At 46.6% G+C, this 19,978-nt stretch overlaps 1 protein-coding gene across 3 annotated transcripts; it reads left to right on the top strand.

Annotated features, from left to right (window-relative positions):
• Window positions 1-419: 419 nt before the first annotated feature.
• On the top strand, window positions 420-18,289 carry PIDD1 (p53-induced death domain protein 1). Of its 3 annotated transcripts, none has more exons than XM_082057453.1 (16): window positions 420-525; window positions 2,251-2,622; window positions 3,993-4,406; window positions 5,100-5,303; window positions 6,155-6,209; window positions 6,412-6,613; window positions 7,274-7,399; window positions 7,718-7,897; window positions 9,236-9,383; window positions 10,402-10,537; window positions 10,769-10,919; window positions 12,444-12,567; window positions 13,735-13,853; window positions 14,254-14,361; window positions 15,293-15,498; window positions 16,238-18,289. In XM_082057453.1, exons 2-16 carry the CDS (start codon window positions 2,349-2,351, stop codon window positions 16,473-16,475), a joined length of 2,685 nt encoding a protein of 894 aa, XP_081913579.1. In that variant the 5' UTR covers window positions 420-525; window positions 2,251-2,348; the 3' UTR covers window positions 16,476-18,289. The 3 variants fall into 3 exon arrangements, with proteins under 3 accessions (XP_081913579.1, XP_081913577.1, XP_081913578.1); XM_082057451.1 differs by having other exon boundaries at window positions 7,271-7,399; XM_082057452.1 differs by having other exon boundaries at window positions 429-514; window positions 7,271-7,399.
• Window positions 18,290-19,978: the final 1,689 nt, after the last annotated feature.

The following is a 19,978-nucleotide window of genomic DNA, read 5'->3' as shown; positions in this document are numbered from 1 at the left end:
TAGCTGAAGGGCTGTGCCCTCCTGGAGCCCAGCTCTGGCAGAGCCCCATGGCTCTGGCAGGACCGAGGGCTGGATCTGCAGCACCCAGCACTGTGCCCTTCCAGCCGTGTAGCTCCAGCTTCTGCTGCATTTCTCTCCTCGAATTTGCAGTGAATGAGCATAAGACCAGGAGCTGCCTGTACCTCCTGCTCTCTGCAGGCTGAGCTCAGGTTTGAGCCCAGGGAAGCTGCACAAGGGCCAGCTAGGGTGCCAGGCAGTGTTAGGAAAATATCATTTAGTGACATTTTTGTGACACTGGGATGCCTGGGCCTGGTCACCCAGACCTGCCTGCCCCATGTCTCCCTGCGTCTGGCACCTCCTCCGGCTTGTCCCGCCCCGGCAGCGCCGCTCGCCTGCAAACTTTGCAGGAAGTGCCTGAGCTGAGCTGAGCTGAGCCGAGCTGTGCCACGCTAAGGCGAGCCAAACGGAGCACGGCCGGGCTTTCAAGACCCAGGTGTTGTGTGCCAGGGACCAGGTGCAGAGGGGGTGAGATAAGTGCAGCAGTGCTCATCAGAGCATGGTGCATGTGGCCTAGCTGCCCTACTGTCCGTCCTGCTGGGGGGCATCCTTGGGGGCTGAGCCTCGGCTTGGGGGCCGGTGTGGGTGTGGGCTAGTGGAGGCCTGGGGTCACCAGAGCTGGTGACAGGGCAGGCAAGGACAGCTGGGGTGAGTGTGTGTGTGCGTGTGCATGCCCGTGTGTCTGTGCACAAGGGTGCCTGGCTATGTCCTGTACATGTGGCTGATGCTGCATTTGTGGTCTCTGAGCCTCTCCAACCTGGCAAGTTCAGAGCTGCTCTCTGGTTTGTTCACCATCAATAGCTTTACAAAGCTATAGCAGATGGTCTTTTTGCCTACACACATCTGTAAGAAAGCTGTGTATCTGTTGTGTACAGCCTTTTTAAAATAAATGCTCACCTTTTTACTAAAGCAATAGTTTCCATTTACCTGTTCTTCCTGTCCTTACGTGTCTGTAAGATTTATGCTCTTTCAGGGAGATAGCTGTGACACCTCCCTCCAGCCTGTGCCTCAGGAACATCAGTGCTGCTGTGTTCCACAGGTTAACAGTAAAAAGTACTGCTCCTCAGAGTGTTGCAGAGGCATTAGCTTGCATCTGGCCTTAGACATTAAAACTGTTTCAAGTTTTCTGTAGTTTTGCATCACTCACTCCAAAGAAACTTCTTTTCACCTACTTGATACATGGCAGGGTTTCGAAAGAACTCCTGATATTCACACCATATGCTCGTTTAATTGCCAAGCTCAGGAAGAGTTGCAGAAGATAAAGGAAGTGGAAAGATCAGGAAATGGGTGGCTTGGAAGTATGGGACTAATGGTATAAAAACAAGCGCGGGCCTCTGTGCATGCAGTACCACTGAGCTATGATGATAGTGGCCAATTTTGAAAGTCCTAGGTGGACAGAGGCTTCTTCACACTAAGAAGGCAGAGGAATAATTAATTTCTTCAAATTCCATACCTCTGCTTCTTTAGGTTTAAATCCTTCATAGCATGCACTATGTGATATCTACTTTTCTCTTTTCTGTGGAGGGTGCTGTGAGGGGAGGAAACAAAGACTAGCTCGTATCTAGCTGGCCATGGCTTTGTGCCCAGTTTGCTGCATTAGAGCATCCTTACAGAGGCCAATCTGCAAGAGCCCCAGTCTCACTGCACAGGCCAGTGCTCCTGTCCCATGGATGTGCCTTTTCTATCCACTTCCCTGGCCCTGCCATGTTTGCTCTGCTGCCCTTTGCCTGTTTTCACCTATGCTCACTTTCATCCCATTGGCACCTGCTGTCAAAACCGTGTTCAATGAACACCCATCGCAGCCTGTAAGCAGACTCTGGGTTCTGCTTCTGGCTTGGCTCTCTCTGCCCCAGTTTCCCCCTCCACTTGTAAAGGTTCCTGCTAAGGCCCTTTAAAATCTGCAAAAGGCATAGGAATTCACATTTGTATCTTTTAAAGTTAATATTGCTGTTTATTCTGATGGTGGGTAATTGCTGTTCCCTGCTGAGTTGTTGGCTGGGAGAACTCAGAGGTTTTCCCTAGGAGGAGAAACATCCATGGCATCTGTCACCCTGCATTTCTGTGCTCTCTGCCCACAAAGCTTTCAGTAACACGCGTGTAATCCCTCCTGCCCTCTTGCTGTGATTATAAACTGCTTCCAGCTGCACTGGGCTGGGGTAGGAGGCCTTCTTCATGACTTGTATTCTCTTTCAGAGCCATCTTTCTGCCTCCTCCTTGTCCCGGCTGCATTGTGGTGCCGCCAGTGCCTGCCTGCCTGGCAAGTCAGAGCATGTCCAGACCCCGTGGACAAGATGCAGAAGATGGCAGAGCTGCTGGGGCTCGGGGACGAGTGCAGGGAGGGGACTCCGGAGGCTCCTGCTCTTGCTGGCTCCTGCCTTGCAGACAACAGACTGAACTTGGATGTTTATCCTGACGGCTGCCGCTGGTTCCTCCAGCTGTTCGAGAGGCGACGGGGAGAGGTGGTCCAGGTGGAGTTCCTCCGTCTCAGCAGCAACGATCACCTCCTTGGCACTACCCTGGGCATCCTTCCTCATCTGAAGCACCTGAAATCCCTGGTGCTCAAAGGTAAATTCTGGGGCCTGTCACCATCCGACTTTTCTAGGCTCAGCTTTTTTTTTCTTCTGTCCACATCTGCAGGACAAACTGCCCTTGGTTTTGTTTTGTCCTAGTGCCCCTCACTACAGCTTTGTCTCTTAGCCTTTCTCAGAGCTGTATGCAGATTTCAACAAGATCCAGCTTCTAGACTCTTATTTCCTTCCTTTGTTTCTACAGTTGCCTGGGGACTGGTTTTTGGAGTCTGGTTGGGCTGATGCTGCACCATTTTCTTTAGCCATCCTCTAGAAGAAGAGCATTTTCTGCACAGCGGTACAAGGAGAGGGGAATTGAAAAGTGTTGGATTTTTTTGGTAAATGTTCAGCCCCTCTTTCATTTTTGGGAGTATAATGAGGTGTCTTTGTTGCCTTTCCATCTGAATCAATCCTAGCTTAGTCCTTGCTTAGTGTCAGTGAGTGTAGGTGTAGCAGAGTTCAAGACAGACCAGAAGAGGTTGCTCAACATTTTATCAAAAGTATCCTGAAGTGCGATAAAATAGTCACTAAGATTTTCTTATGTGTGAAGTGTGATGTGTCTGTTAGTTTGATTGTTCTTATTTTTTACCATTATGCAGCATAAAAAATGTTTGGTGCCATCTGCTGTATGTGTATACAAATAGACAACAGTGGAAGGAGAGTAGGAAACGGTGAAGAAATGGAGTTTTGAAAGTTTCCTTTTGTTTGCTTCACTTATTTTCCATGGGTGCAGCCCTTTTCCTATTTCATTGTCACAGGCTGGCATGGGGGGACTTGCACCATTCCCTCTCTGTGCTGTCTGGCCTACACAGTCCTGAATTACCTGCTTTTTTTTTTTTCCCCCACATTTTCACTGCTTTCCTCATGTCTGCTCTGCAGTCTTGCAAGGGCAGGTCTCAGTCCTCAGAGCTGTTTGTCCCTCAACAGCATGGAGAAAGCCTGGAGGCTGAGGAATGTCTCCTTAGTCCAGAAAGTGTTGTGTGTTGGCCACTGGTGCTGTTGGGGGGGAGGTGGGGAAGGAGAGTGAGAGGCTTGGAGGGGTATGGGCTAACCTGCTGAAGGGTTTGTAGACGTGTGGAGTGGCCTGGCTCTTTCTGAGCTTTGACTTGAGGTGTCTTTAGCAGAGCCCTACTGGTTGACTGTAGCATCTCTTGATTTCATAACAGGTCTTCACCATTATACTCCTTTCACTGATCAGGAAACTGAGACAAGGAGCAGAAACCCCACTTGTCTACTTTGTAATCAGAACTGCTCACTATGATCAGTAGCTCCACATCTTCTGGTCTCTGTGCTAACGTGTCTCACGTGAGGCTGGTGAGGTGTCCCTGTAGCATACTGACCTCTTCCTCCACTTACCTCCACATCCAGGTGGCCATGCCAGGGATGAATTTGGTTCATGTCAGCATGGCTCCCTGACAAGCTTGCCACCAGACATTGGGAACCTGAGGTGTCTCACCCACCTGGATCTCAGCTTCAACAGTCTCTCCACCTTGCCCAGCTGCATCCTCCACCTCCCTAGCCTCTGTGTGCTCCTGGTGAGCCACAACAGCCTGGTGGCACTCCCCAAGAACTTTGGCTCTCTGAGCAAGCTGACTTTCTTCTCTGCTATGAAAAATCAGCTGAAGGACTTACCTCAGAGCATTGGGGAGCTGGCAGTGCTGCAGAACCTGGATCTCTCAGAAAATGCTTTGGAATTCCTTCCTGAAGAAGTTGGCAATCTGCACAACTGCACAGAGCTGGATCTCTCTGGGAATCACTTATCAAGCATCCCAGATTCCTTAGGTAAGTATTTTCTAGGGAAAAAGAAGGACATGGGCTTGCCGAGCTTTTGGTACAGTCTAGGATCCCTGGGGCCCTGGGTCTCTATCCCCACAATTGTTAGCACAAACCATCTAATACATTAGAGGCAAGTGGAAGGGATATCGAAAAGAAAGGTACTTGGTTCAGTCAGTCCCTTTGAGCATTAATGGCACTCCGGACCACACTTTCTGCTTCTGTGGATCGGCAAGACTGCTAAGATTTCAATAACATTTACAGTAGCCAAGCATCTGACCTGTCTCATTTTGGGTAGCACCCAGGACTGGAAACAGAATAGCTGGGGTTTAATGGGGTGCAAATCTGGACTTGAAATCATGCTGACCAGTGTGGATCAGTCAATGGAACCAGGCTCTGACTTCTGCTGCCCAGCTTCCTGGTCCTGTATTTGTGCCCAGGGTTTTCATTGATGCTGTTACAGAAGCATCTTATGTTAATTTTCATAGCTGGGTGCTGAAAAGCAGAGGACAGAGGAGGCTGCATTGCCTCTCAGCTAATTCCCTGGACCCTTTTATTTTGTGAGCTGAAGGGAGGTTGGGCTCTTGTGCTTTTCCCGTATTGTGTGTACATGTGATGAGGAGAGTGGTGGGGGAGCTTAGAGCTGATGTGCAATGCAATTAACAGCACAGATGGGGGGTCATTTATTGTTCTAACCTACAGCCAATTTGAAGTCTCTGCGGCGGCTGCATCTCCACAGCAATCTCCTGGTGACAGTCCCTGCCTCGCTTGCCAGCCTGCCCAACTTGTCTAGACTTGATCTGCAGAACAATTGCCTCCGTGCTGTCCCCCCTGAGATCCAGACCTCACCATTCGTGCACCTCCGAGGCAATCCCTTAGGAGAAACTGAGCCATCCCCACAGGCTGGTAATTGCAATGCTTCTGCTGCTGTAGGTTCTGCCCAGCTGTTCCCTCACTCAGCTCAGCATGGTGTGGATGGGTTTGGATTAGAGAAAACAAGCAGAGGGGAATCAGATCATTATTTACTTGTCTGGAATAATTATTAAGTTGTAAGGATACAGAGAGTACTAGTTCTGTTTTTATGAGCCCGAGCCCGGCCTGAAGGGATCAGTGGTCTCTGGAATTGGGCTTGCTAGGAAAAATTTTATAGTGGAAGTGAAAATGGGATTCACAGGAAATGGATCAGAAGTGGCCCCCAAAGGGTTCCAGCCTTTTTAGCAGAGGTGAGCACCAGTTCTTGGACTTGCTGCATGGCCCTGAGTCTGCGGTGGCTCATGCTAGAAGCTCAGAGAGCAATAAGAGGTTATTCTGCTGTGCAGTTACCTCCTGCTTTCCTGTGGTTCCCAGGAGCAGCTTTTTGTCCAAGATGAAGGTGATGAATGAGCAGAAATCTGAGCAGGGTTTCCCAATGGTGCCCACGTGCACAAGAGCAATCTCTGATTTCCAGGGCTGGCCCCAGGTGATCAAACATGTCCCTGAGAGCAGCAGGGGTGGCAGGTTGAAACATTTTCTAATTTTCCCTGCTTCTGAGTTTACCTGGAGAGAGTCAGCATTTCCAGTGTTTCTTGGGACCTGTAGACCTCTTCCTGTCCTCCTGCTGCTTGTTCTGAAGCCTGCTGAAGTGTGAGCAGGGTTCTGTTAGTGACTTCTGTCAGATTAGGATTAAGCCAAACCTGAAATGCAAGTTCAGCCTTTCTTGTCTACCCCCATTTAAGTAACTTCTGTATCCTCCTACCCAAACCTTCTTATTGCATCAGATGAATCCAGTGCCGGAGAGCTACGAAGACTTTTCCTTGCATCAGGAGAGGACAGGTAAACCTCTGTTAGTGAGAACATATTACAGTGGTGTAACAAGGTCCCAAACAAGATTGGGGCATAGTGGTTATTGCATGGTTGTGTAGGAGCATGTGGCCTCAACGGACCAGTCAAACACAAGGTAGGAGATTCCTCTATTGATTTTTGGAGTGCTGAAGTCATTGCACAGTGTCATACATTCATGCATTTCTTCTGGAAGCTTTACTGTCACCTCTGAAGGCTGCAAAGTGGTCCTGGCCTGTGGCATTCGTTTCTACTTTCCACCGGGGGCTGCCTCTGACCCTCTACAGATCTACTTCCGAACCCTGGCACCAGACCCTCAATGCGTAAAGCTGAGACACCATGATGTCCTGCTAAGTAGAGTCCTGGAGCTGCAGCCTCATGGGGTCAAATTCCAGCAGGTGAGGACACATCCAGGCTACCTCCTCATCAATCTGCTTCTGCAATAGCTCAGCAGAGTCTTTTGGGACTTTTGAGACAGCTATCCTAATCACTGGTGCTTTTAAGTACCTGCAGGACTGCCTTTCAAAGATGTCCTGCTGCAAAGACTCAGAAAGGACACAGCCAGTTTCCCTAGCACTGTGCTGGTTTGGCTCCTTTGCCTGCCCTACTGCTCTTGCTTGAGCTGAGCTCTAACCGTACTTGCTCACAACCCTCTTCCTGTGCCAGAGTTGTTCCAGCATGTGGTCTTAGCCTGCAAGGAGAATGGTTTGCATCCTTCTCTAAAAGTCTGACTGTGTGTTTTTTATTCAAGCTGGTGAGTACTTACACCATCAGCCCCATCATGGCTGACAGCAACTCACTGCAGAAGTTTCTTTGCCCTTACTTCCCACAAGCTGCTGAACTTTTCCTGCCGTTACACTACATAGTAGACCTGATATCTCCTGTCACCTCCCTGGAGGCTGCAGGACAGAGCAGGTTCCTATCTCCTCCTCCACTCCCTTCATACAGGCCATGCTTTGCCCTTCCCATTCTTGTCTGCACAGGAAGTCACAGAGCAGAGCTAGTCTTGGTTTTATCCTTTCTATTGGTATCTCACAGGAGTGCTTTTTTTCCAGAAGGTGCAGATCTGGATGCCATATGCCTCCCCTCAAACCCTTCACCAGCGTGAGGTGGTAGTTCGGACCTTCAGTGGGCAGAACTGGAGTGACCTGAGCACAAGAGTGAAGCAGAAGAGAAAATCAAAGGTAAGCAGATTGGAATGACCAGTGACACACATTGTTCCTGTTCCCCTCTTTGATTTTGCCCAGCCAAGTGTGAACCCATTTGAAACATCTAATGAGATGTGTTTTGAGTAGCTGCTCTAAAATGTAGTGGATTTCAGCTCCAGGTTTCCTGTGTCATGGAGGTGTGTCTCCTGAAGGTGATGAGTTGAAGCCTACCATGCTTCATCCCCATTCTAGTGCTTTCATCTGCTTGGTGGTTATTGTCACTTATTTTCCTACCTTTATTGTATTATGTTAAATGCTTATATGTTTTCTCTTCTTCTCTGTCTTCTGTGACAGAAGCACATGGCTCACTGTAGCGTCCTTCACTTCTCTTGGTTCCTCGTTGTGTCTCGACTTGTGCAAAATGAATGCAAAGTGCCAACAGAGGGGACATTGCTCTTTTCCAGTGTGGATCCAAACATCAAAGTGACCTTTCCCCCTGGAGTCACTGAAGAGACTCGCAATGTCAAGCTGCAGGTATGCATGCTTTCAAAAACAAGCTTTGGTAAGCCCTAGTGCAGCTGTTGTCCCATGCCAAGTAGTGCAGCTGAAGGTGAGATGTCCACCCTAGAATAATTAATGTCTGACATGGACGCTTCATGGGCTGACCTATTTCAGATCACCTTCTTTCTTAGCTTCCCTGCCTGCAAAATGGGCTGTGCTCCAAGCTGCCCTCTGTGGGAAAGGGATCACCTCACAGCTCTGCCAGTGCTCCCTCCAGCAGATCAGCAGGTAGCTGCTGTGAAGGGAACGCAAGGCGATTTTGCCTCTTGTTCCCTTGCAAAATCATAGAATCCTTTTGGTTGGAAGGGACCCTCAGGATCATCGAGTCCAACCATAGCCTAACTCTAGCACTAAACCATGTCCCTAAGAACCTCGTCTAAATGCCTTTTAAACACTTCCAGGGATGGTGACTCTACCACTTCCCTGGGCAGCCTGTTCCAATGCCTGACAACCCTTTCCATGATGAATTTTTTACTGATATCCAATCTAAACCTCCCCTGGTGCAACTTGAGACCATTTCCTCTTGTCCTGTCTCTTGCTACTTGGGAGAAGAGACCAACACCCTCCATGCTACAACCTCCTTTCAGGTAGTTGTAGGCAGCGATAAGGTCTCCCCTCAGCCTCCTTTTCTCCCCAGTTCCAGCCCCAGTTCCCTCAGCTGCTTCTCATAAGACTTGTGCTCCAGGCCCCTCAGCAGCTTTGTCACCCTCCTCTGCAGTCTTTCTAGTATTTCCTTATGATGAGGGTCCCAAAACTGAACACAGTGTTTAAGGTGGGGCCTCACCAGCACCAAGTACAGGGGGATCCTGCTGGCCACACTATTCCTGATGCAAGCCAGGATGCTGTTGGCCTTTTTTGCCACCTGGGCACACTGCTGGCTCATGTTCAGCCAGCTGTCAGTCAACATCCCCAGATCCTTTTCTGCCAGGCAGCTTTCCAACCACTCTTCCCTGAGCCTGTAGTGCTGCCTGGGGTTGTTGAGACCCAAAGATACTAAGCCTGAGCTCAGTGAGTGAGACTTGAGGGAGATTATTTACATGGATCTAATTCTAAAGGCACCCCACTAAAATTTGTTGTTTTGTAGAGTTGCTAGATAGTGCTAAATACTTTTTTAATACCTTGACCTGTCCAAGCTTGCCAGGTTGACACCAGTATTAGAGTAGACTTCAACCAAAGTGCACTGTGCTTCCATTTCTCACCAGGCCCTGAGCAAAGAGCAGCATTTGCCTGCTGGATGCTGGGAAACTGAGTGAGCAATGCATGAATTTGGGTGTTGACTGTTCTGCTCACCATGCTGTCTTCCACATCCAGGTGCTGCCAATCTCTGCAGAAGAGATAGAGGAAATCACAGCCGATGCAGGATGCAGAGCCAGTCCCTTGCTCTGCCTCTCCCAGGACTCCCTGGTGGATTTTCTCAGGCCAGTGAGAATTCAGCTGCCCCTCCCACCTGGGGTCACAGGTCAGTTTATTCTGATAACTGACAAAAAGAAACACCATATGTGGAAAAGCACAAATGGCAAGCTAGGAATTTTGTTTGCCTCTTCTGTTAATAATAAAGCTTGCTGCTTTACCTGCAGGAACAGCAAGGTATGTCTGCTGAGTGAGTAGTGGTGCAGGGTGCTGGAGCTGAAGGTAGTTCAGGTCCTGCAGACCAGGGCTGGGCTTCACAGGCCAGCAGCACAAGCTGGGCCTTGGCACATGGGTTTCTCTGCTGAACTGCATGTGTATTTAGACTGCTGGGGTTGGTATGATGGGTTGGAGAGGCACTCCTTCCAACTGAGGAGATATAAAAGGGATGTGATTCATGATTGGGAATAGCTTGAAGCAGGTAATGAAGATGCTGCCTCGAGGGGTCTGCCTTCTCTCTTACTTCCTTGCTCATGAATCAGGTGCTAAGACACCACAGTTAAAAGTGTGCGATCACACACTAAGCAGTCTCCCACTCTGAATACTGCAATAAACAGCCTCGGCCTTGACAGGTATTCTTCTGTTTGGGTGCTGAGTACCCTGTATCTCCTAATTCTTATTTTCTTTGACCTTTCCTGGCTTTCTTGTGAAGAAGTAACATCTTTCTGGGTAGAGCTTGGCCTTCATTGTAACACTGCCTGGTATTTGTATGTCTAAAGTACATCACGACTGGAAAGTCTGTGGCGTGTACATTTAGAAAGAGAGAGAACTTAATTAATAACCCTAGATAAGGGTAATGGGAATTGTCTAATGAATCTATTGCTGGAAATCAGCTCACTATCACTTTAAATCTGCATGTTCTGCCTGAATATCCTGGAAGCATTAGGGTAGCCTCATTCTTTTATTGCTGCTTGTGTTTCACCAAAGTTCAGTTCTGGATGAAGAGAAGGCCATGAACCTTAATTTGGTGCTTTTAAAAATTGAATCACCTGAAACTGTGGCTGGGTTTGTAAAACCATGAATAAAGGCTTCTGCTGCATATAGCGTCTCTTTATCTTTGTTGTCTTTAGGGCTAAATTTGGATCAGTCAAGGCTGCATCTTCTCCATGGCGACCTGGAGGGCAAAACCTGGGATGACATTACCAGTCAGGTGGTGCTGGAATTCACCCATCTTTATGCAGTGTTTGAAGTCACTCACTTCTCATGGTAAGTGCAGGATTGGTCCTGAGGAGAAGATGGGATGTTCCTCTGCCTTGCTTTTCCCACTCTCTGACCAGGGGTCATGCAATTAACCCTACCTGTTCCCTTTTCTCTTTGCAAGTCAGGCCCAGCTAAGCACTTTGTTTCTACTTATCATTTTTTACAGTCTTGTGGGTGTGACACTGGCTCCTCTTGCAAGGCAGGATCCCTCCTTTTTCTTAATTCCCTGTCTGCCAGGTACTGGCTGTGGTACACCACCAAGACCTACATTGGAGGCATTGCCAAGAAAGTCTATGAACGGCTGCGTATGTACCAGGTGAACTTCATTGCTCTGCAGAGGAAGAAGGACCCCGAGCAAGTCCTACTACAGTGTGTCCCCAAGCACAAGGTCTGATCTGTGTTGCATTATCTTGCTCCTGAGCTCCCAGGGCCTCCCTTTGCAAGATGTAAGGGCAACAGTGCACCAAATGGTCCTGTTCACTGCCCCAGGGTCACAGCTGGGGTATGCTGCCACCACACTGGGTTGGTAGTGTGATACTGGCTCACTGGGAGATGGGGAAGAAGGCAAACTCATTCTACGCAATGGTGGATGTCATGCAGTGCTTTCCATTCCTGCAAACCTTGAGGGCTAGGCTGCTAAAATCAGAGAAGCCGCAATAACTGGCCATGTGTGGGCTGTTAGCATCCAGCAAACATGAGGCAAAACATCTGGCTTAAACTTCAGTCAAATGTATTAAAGTTAACATGTCACTTGTCTGACGTGGGCTAGTAGTGTGGGCAGAAGCGCTACTTTGATTTCAGCTGGAGTGGTTAGAAATGGTACTCTCCCTGATGTTCCTTACTGTTTACAGTTCAAGCAGTGGAACAGAGCATATGAGTCCTCCTTAATCTGCTTCAGTGCAACATCAGATTAGTTTGTGCTATTAGTTTGAGCTAATCTGGCTGATTTTATACGGAAGGGGAGGAGAAGGAGATAGGAGGTGCTTGCGCATTCTCTTCTGCCACCTCTGCCCTAGGGGTATCAGCCTTTATCAGTGTTGCTTCAGATTTTAGCAAAATAAGCATCAATCTCTGCTTGTAGAACCTGTGTCTTGACAGATAGTGCAGCTCAATGAGGTGAGGGTGATTTTATCAGACTGCCACAACTGGGCTGTGTATCTAACTCTGCATAATCCTCTGGTCTACTTGATCCTTTTTTTCTTTATTTGTTCTCCTGTATTGAAATGACCTATGGGCATAACATCTGTAAGGATTCTATATATCTTGGGTTCTGGGCTAAAATTGTTTTCAGGATAGGCAGCAATGAGATGGAGGCTTGGGGGTGTCTGCCAGGGATGGTCATGGGGTGAGAGAGGAGGTTTACTGTTACAAATAGAAGGAAGAATAGACACCTCTGCTCTAGGCTGACTCTTGCACTGCCTCTGAGACCAGAGATCTGACAGTGTGATCACAGACTGCAAAACCAAAATGCACTTTCTGGTGTTCTCAGCTGTGTGCTATTGTAGCATGTGTTTTTTTTCAGAGAAAATGTATTTTAATGGCATACTGTGAATAGGATAAAGTAGCAAGTAAGTCCCTCCCTGTCTTTTATCTTTACTAACCTGTTAAAAAGATAGAGACGTAGCTGAAAATGCATTTTTAATGGCAGTTTTGGGATGGCCTCTCTTTTTCTGCTTATTACTCAAGAAGAGAAATAGGGAAGACACAAAACACAGAGCACCACTTCCTTGTCTGTAGTGAATGTACCTGGGATAGGAGGGGGTGTTTGTTCATTTGTTTGTATCCTTTCCATGTAAAATGGACTTTCCACGTTGAAGGTTAGTGAAAGGAACATCATGCGTGTAGGGACATGGGTCAAGGGACAGACATGCTTCACACCAAACATGGGGTCCTGTGTTGTATTCCTCATCAGGTTGATCCAGTGCTAAAGAAGCTTCAGGATCGCTATCAAGGACCTGAGCCATCCGACATGGTGGAGATGTTTGAGGGAGAGCAATTTTTTGCAGCTTTTGAGCGAGGCATCAGCATTGACATGGGTATGTTATTACTGGGCTCCTTTCTGCTCCTACCTCTTGTGCTTGTCTAGCCCTAGGGGTGTTTCTGCTGGGGGCTGTACTCCTCCATGGCACTCCTCTCTTGTCTTCAGCTTGCCCACTACTCAGAGCAGCCAGCCCATGGACTTGTCACATTTTCTGGTCACCCAACTTTTGTGCCTACTTTCCCTATTAAAGTGCTGTGTGGAGGCTGTCATTTCCTCTCATGCTGTTGTAGCCTGTAGAGGGCAATAGCCAAGTGTATTTGTTTTATGACTGATCTGCTTCTTCAGCCAGCTATGCCCTGGCATCTTAGACTGGAATGCCCGTGGTGATCTAATTAATGTTGCCCATTTCTGAGAGAACACATATAAAGATTTTGTCTTTTAAAGGTATTTCTGAAATAATCCAAAGCAAATAATTCCTCCTATTGGAGCCATTAGAAGAGAAGGAAAGAGGGAGCAGGACCAAAACTCAAGATTATGTTTTATGCCTCAATGTGTCTGCACCTGTTACAGCTGCAAACAGAGCCATTTTCTGCAAAACTTGAATGTACAGTTTTATTGGTGTAAATTAAGCGCAGCTCTATGGAGAATAATAAAGTGCACTGGTCTTTCAGTGGAGTTCATGAGGCCAGAGTCTGTCCCTCTGTCCTTAAGTTAGGCTGGACTCTAACTTCATTTCTAGATAACTACATATATGAATGTTGTACCTGATTATATTTTATGCCCTTTAGCTCTATTTGTCTTTCTGCACCCAGTGCAGAAATGGTGAAGAGATAGGTGACCTATTTTTGTGCATTATATAGGATGCTAGTGCAGCTGATTCTACCCTCCAAGAGGCAGAATGGACCAAGGATGGAAGTGCCAAGGTTGGACTTGACTCCATCTGAATGTCTTGTCCTGCCTTGCCTTCCATTCTTGAACTTGATCTCCACCTTGTGGCCATTCTTCTTTTTTACCTGTAGGACCTGCTTTCTCCACAGCCAGTGTTTTCTGCTTTCCTGTGTCACCCAGCGAGGAAGTGGGGGTTACAATCTTTGAGGCATGAGTAGAAGGAATAGATAGTATTATAGCGTGCAGGCTGTTAGTGGATGATGGGCTGTTGGCCAGGCTTGAAAAGCTGCACACTTTTATGCACAAATTGAGTGTTTGCTGCTTCTCTGCATAGATCGCCCTGATTGTGTGGATGGACGTCTCTCATTTATTTTTTACTCCCACTTGAAGAACATGAAGGAAATCTATGTGACCTCCCCTGTAGACAGGAAAGGCCAAGCTGTCAAAGGCCAGGTGAGCAAACAGTTCCACTAACTTCTTATTTCCTCCTTCATCAGGATCATTGCTCTCTGAGTGCCAGGCATGACTCTTTTTCTCACTTCTTTCCCTGGGCTTTGCATTCCACTGACTAAACTCTGAATAAACAAGAAGAGTAGTCTTGGAAGGATCACTCATCACTTAGATCTCTGACTTACATTCCTGCCATTAACTCTTTGGGTGTTGGCAGTGGGTCCAGCCTTTATGGCAGAAACTCAGTGCTCCTCTCAGTTGCACTTGAGAATCCATATTTATGGACTGAGGATAGGCCACAAATGCTAAATTCATTCTTTCCCAGATAGAAAAGGCAGAGTGCGAACAGGCTTGGCCACTGTGCTTGAATCTGAGCCTCACTGCATGCTTTCTGTTTGTAAAGGTCTCTTTCTACCGAGGGGCAGTACCCGACAGCATCCCTGAAGATGCCAGCAGGAGGAGGAAAGGACCAGACTCCCTCTGGCTCGCTACCTTGCCCATCAAACTACCTGTGAGTTGTTTTGTCCCCCAAAAAAAAAATGAATCTAGACGGAGTAAGAGCACAGCCTTCCTACTCAGCTAATTTTGTCTTCCTCCATGAGAATGGATGCAATGAATGACTGCAAGAAATGGCTGCTCCACCTCGCCACGTGGAGACTTCCTACTCCCCTGAGCTCTTCTGAAAAGAGAAACATTAATAACTGGGAGTGGTCTCCATCTCTCCTGCTTATCTAGCCAGGCTTGTTGGATGGGTGGTCAGAGAGGGTGGATCCTTTGAACAAATGAGGGATGTAGAACAGGAGGAAGCTCTCTATAATTAGAGGAAGCGTCTGTTTTGTTTATAAATTTCTTAGTCACACAGCTCACACAGCAGGAAAAAGGAAAGATCTAGGATGGGGTAGTTAGGCTGGATTTGAATACAGGTGTTGAATGTAAGTATTCTGGTGTGAGCCACTGGCCTTTAAGGCTAGGCTGTATGTTACAGTGAGAAATGCAATTTTTGTTTCTTGAATTTAATTGATTTTTGAGAAGCTTAAAACAATAAATACCTTTGTAGACTGAATGCTTCCCTTCAGATGTTCCATGATCTCACATCCCTTTCTGACACATGTAACCTCAACTACAAATCTAGACTTAAGTGCTCTCTTACAGCCGAGGCAACTATGCTTTTGGGAGGTGGCTCGTTGAAAAATGCTCTTTAAAGACAAGAAAGGGAACTTCCAGTGTGAGCTATGACTGAACACTATAATCTGATATTTTTCAGAGGCAGTGTACATTGCTAGTGTGAGTGCTCCTTGCTGATTACTGACTCTTCATCCCCAAGATCTTCCTTCCTCCCCAAGAGGAAGGAAATTTCAGTGTGGAGACTGAATGGCCAGACGCTATCTTCTACAAAAACAATTTGTTTAGCATGTTCTCTCTCTCCCTTCTCTGTGATACAGCGATTGAAACCCCGCTGGGGTGAGAACCGAGGTCCCCCAAATGGTTTCTCCTTCCCTCCCTTGAACCTGGGCAATGCTGAGACTGGCTACCTGACACAGACAAACCTGCTGAGCATTGCCAGGCGTGTAGGAGCTGACTGGCAGACCATCGGCCTGAACCTTGGCTTGACATACCAGCAGATTGAGCGCATAGGATACAATAACAGGTCAGATAGGACACAGGGATCAATAGTGATGCATTATGTCTATCTGGCTATCTATCTATCTGCAGTATAATAGTATAAATTAATGACTGACTGGTTTAAACTTTTCTCACTGGAAATTTTTCACTGCATAAAGGATGGGTGGACTATTTTTTCTTCTCAGAACATTACCTTATTTATGGAAAACTGGTTATTTTCTCAGGCCATTATAAAACAAAGCTTTATGTTTGAAAACAAAATTGGGAAATAACAAACCTGATGAGCTCTGTAGTTCAGATGAGTTGCATTCCTGTTTTGTTCTGTGTTCTGTGATCTGGATTCCTGGCCAGACGCCATCTCTAACAATGAGCAGTGGTCTATGGCATTAATTTTGAATATAATCTTTATTCGAAAAGAGCTTGTGGTATGTCATGGGACATTGCATCTGACCAAAACCCAGAGCAGTAGGAGAGAATGAGACTTGTTATGACCAAACTACTGTTCCTATGGGGAATTTACATTCAAAAGCAGACTGTTTTAATTTGATATTTCAATTAGGAAAAAAAGAAATATAGAGAGATTTTAGTGCAGAAACTGCAACTCTTGTGTGATGGGTGGGGAAAAGGCAGGCCCACTGAGTGCTTTTTGTGTCGTGATGTCTTCTTTGGGGCTCCAGTCATGGGCTAGGACTCAGGCAAGGCCTCTTTGGGTTTCCAGTCAGGAAGTGTGTGTTTGTTACTTCTGTGTTTCACTCTTTCTTTAGAGAGGACCTTGATAAGCAGATCCTGGACATGCTTTTCTCATGGGCTCAGCAAAACTCAGAGGATCCTGACTGTGTGAGCAAGTTGATTACAGCCATGAAAGAGAGTGGCCGCCAGGACATCGCTGATGAGGTTGAAACCATCATTGAGCTGGGACAGCAGAAATACAGGGAGTCCATCCGCCGTGTGGGCTTGGAGCAGGAGAGCAGCACTGAGGACTCTGCAATAGCCATGATGTAGCACCTAGCATAAAGAACTGGGTTTCGTACAGGATCCCTCTATGTACCTGGAGTGACATTGTCTTGGGGCTGCTCCCACCTCAAGGACTAGTGTCTTCCTGAGGAGCTGGACGTTGATTTAATAGTGAGCAAACTATGGAAGTCTCTTGAGTCTATACTCACATGCCATGTCTGGCAACCTCTGCCAGTTTAGAGTGCATTTATGAGCCTTTTTTGTGCTTCCGCTTCTTGACCTTGAGCTTTAGATTTCAGAAATAGAGAGAAATTCAGAGATTGAAGTGTCTGTCAGTTGAGTAGTGGCTAAAGTGGCTCTTAATGAATTAATACTTGTGTTATGTGTATTTATTTATAACTTAGCACTGAAACCGTGTTCTGCTGGAAATACTGGGTGTGAGTATTTGCATCTTTTTGTTCTCCAGTGCTTGATGGGAAAGTGGAGGTGCAGTCGTGTTATGAAGGTCTGTTGTACGGTGGGGACTATTCAGCTATTTCTGTTAATGATGTGTTTTGCTCACGTGAAAATGTGAACTATATTTCCCATGAAAATGTTTTCTATTTCCTGTCAAATCTCTTCCTGTTCCCCCAAGCCCCAAACCAAACGTAAGTATTCACGGGGGAAGAAGAAACTAATTTATAGCAAAACTGCTCTTGCTTTTTGGTTTTGCTCCAAAAGCTATTTTGGAACAAATAAAATCTCACCTTGTCCCAGGCTGCTGCACCTGCCAGGCTTTTTAGATAAGACCTACATGCTGCTGGTCTTTGACAGAGTTCCAGTTTTTTTTACAAATAAGCAAAAATCCATAACCCTGCTGTTCTGGGAGAGAGTAATTGAAGTAAAATTTCCCTTGCAGTTTCAAAGGGATATTCCTCACATCCTCCCAGTGAAATATGCCTGTGTAGTAGTGAAGGTGTGACCCCTTGTGAAGTTTGGTGGAAAGCATGACTTAAATTTGCATTTAAAAAACTGGTCTGACCAGCTGTGAAATAGACACTGTTGTGGGATTGGCATGAACTGCACTGAGCTAACCTCGCGGTTTTGCAGTCTGAACATCTCGTATAAGGCTGGAAATGTTTATTGCTTTTTAATTGCACAATCATTGACTACTGAGGTGCCCTTCTCTTCCAGTTCCCTATCTCATAATGGGCCTCAACTAATGACCCACGAATGCCAGTGGGAAATTTCATGCAAGATTTTTGAAAGACTACTGTCATCTACATAAATTCAACTCTTGAAAGACAGATTTGCATTTCAGTATATGCCACACTCTAAGCAATATTTAAAGGACTGATCTCAGTCTGGAAAACGAAAGTCTTTATGGAAATGTCAGGTTGCAAACACTCCAAGTCAACCTGCAGCTGCAGGTCTGAGAAATCCTGATGTTCCCCCTGTGAGGAATCACCTGTGGTTTCCCTGATGCTGTGTTTCAGGCCTACCATCAGTACAATTGAAAGAAAAGCATAAAATAATTATGCTTGTTTGTTTTTTGGTTTATTTGTTTTTAAGGCTATTCTAATATCTCAGGCCACAGACTGATTAGTGTCCAGTTCAGAGCACTGGACAAGGACCTGCAGACTTAAGAGCCCTGGCAACTTCCTCAGATCTGATTTCTTAGGCCGTGCTTCCCCTCAAGTCTCATGTTGTGTTCAAGTAAGCAATTCTCTATTGAATGTACGTTTTCTCTGGTAGTCTGTGTCATATGTTCTTGTCTGTAATTTTGATGTATACCAATGAGGTATGTGTTCCTTCCTTCAGTTTTGGAGAGATGCATTTGGGCATATTGCTCTCACTGGGAATAAAATAAGCACTTAACTGTTTCACGGCATAGTCTGCTAATCCATAAATGGCTTGAGGTGTTAAAGAAAGACAGGTCCCTTTAAACCTGCTGGCAGAAAGACAGAGGTGAACTTGGCCATGCTGCACAGAAATGGGAAATGTTTCGGTACTGCTGACTGCAAAGCACAGGACAGATTGCAGCTGAGTTTATATCCCTGTAGCCTGGCTTTGCTACAGTGGGGCTAAGATGGGAAACTCAACATTTGGGCATGGGTTTGACTAGCTGAGCGTGTGAGTAGAGGTCAGGTGGTGTAGGTTTAGGGAGCAACAAAGTTAGTCTAGAGGTGACAGTACATAGGCTTAGCTTGGCCCCCGGCAAAGGTGCAGGAGGCTTTTGGCTAGGCAAAGATAGGCTAAGGAAGTCTACAGGTAGCATAAGGTAGCATCCACAGCTACAACAGAATGAAGCCAAGCTGCACTTAGTTTTCTGTTTGTGATGGCCACACAACAGCTGAGTTAGGCAATGCCGAAATAAGGGTTGGTGGGCTGGACTCTATGGAAGGCTCATCCAGGTATCAGCAGAGCTACAGCTCTTCCAGATAACAGACTGGACTAGGAGAGAGGGAGGCTAGTACTAAGTTGTTTAGCTTACTCTAGGTATGGGCTACAATCAGGGCAGGTGACAGGACATGCCAAACCCTAGACAGCATCATCATTAGAACAGTTCTTCAGGATTTGGGCTGATAACTTAAAGAAAGTTAAGTAACTACCACAGACAAGTATTGTTATCTTCAGTCTTTCACTGCCTAGTGCCAGCCACTGGGCTGGGCTGCCTTTCTGGCATCTGTTTTTCTCCTTGCAGTGACATCAGAGCAAGCACCCAGCTGAGGATACAGTGGTGCTGGTGGGCAATCAGAGCAACAACATGACTGCTTTTTCCTTCAGCTGACTTGGCAGCAAATATCTGAGCTGGATGAGAGTCAATGGAAAGCATGTTATTTTTCGGGTGTGTTATCTTTATCAATAAACTCTTTGAGGCACAGTAACTCCTTTGTAAGCCTGTAGTTGCTATGGCCAGGAAACACTGATTACAGTTGCAGTAGATGGTTGAAGCAGCAAAAAACCACACAACATGGCAAATATAACCTATCAAACTGGATACAAAACTGAGGGAGCATTGGAAGATACCCTGCCAATTCAGAAGATTTTCTGCTGGTTTAGTACCCTACAGTGTCTGTACTTGACAATGTCATGCTGCTGTAGCTTTTAAAAGGGAAAGGAAATCTGATGGTCCTTAAATTCACTGTTTTCCTCCAAAAGGAGGATCAAAGCATACTTTAGACTGGTCAGCCTCACATCTGTCCCTGGGAAAGTAATGGAACAGCTTATCCTTGGTGCCATCTCAAGGCATATCAAGGATAAGAGGGTTATCAGGGGCAGTCAGCATGGTTTTACCAGGGGTAGGTCATGCTTGACCAATCTCATAGCCTTTTATGAGAATGTAACAAGGTGGATGGATGATGGCAGAGCAGTGGATGTGGTCTACCTTGACTGACTTCAGTAACGCCTTTGACACAGTCTCCCACAGCATCCTCACAGCTAAGTTGAGGAGGTGTGGTCTAGACAATAGAGTAGTGAGGTGGGTTGCAAACTGGCTTAAGGAGAGAAGCCAGAGAGTGGTAGTCAATGGTGCGGAGTCTAGTTGGAGGCCAGTATCTAGTGGAGTGCCT

This window comes from Streptopelia decaocto, assembly GCF_964273445.1.
Source record: "Streptopelia decaocto genome assembly, chromosome: 7".
In the NCBI taxonomy this organism is placed as follows: domain Eukaryota; kingdom Metazoa; phylum Chordata; class Aves; order Columbiformes; family Columbidae; genus Streptopelia; species Streptopelia decaocto.
Note: the sequence above shows the minus strand (reverse complement) of the source record. Positions and strands in the feature narration are given on the sequence as shown.

What these genes read in the sequence shown, in the direction of transcription:
- PIDD1 (XM_082057451.1), top strand. Translation starts at nt 2,349, where the DNA reads ATGCAGAAGATGGCAGAGCTGCTGGGGCTCGGGGACGAGTGCAGGGAG. An exon ending in CTTGCATCAGGAGAGGACAG is followed by an intron (nt 6,210 to 6,411) that starts GTAAACCTCTGT and finishes TTCTTCTGGAAG; the next exon opens with CTTTACTGTCACCTCTGAAG. An exon ending in CGCATAGGATACAATAACAG is followed by an intron (nt 15,499 to 16,237) that starts GTCAGATAGGAC and finishes CTCTTTCTTTAG; the next exon opens with AGAGGACCTTGATAAGCAGA.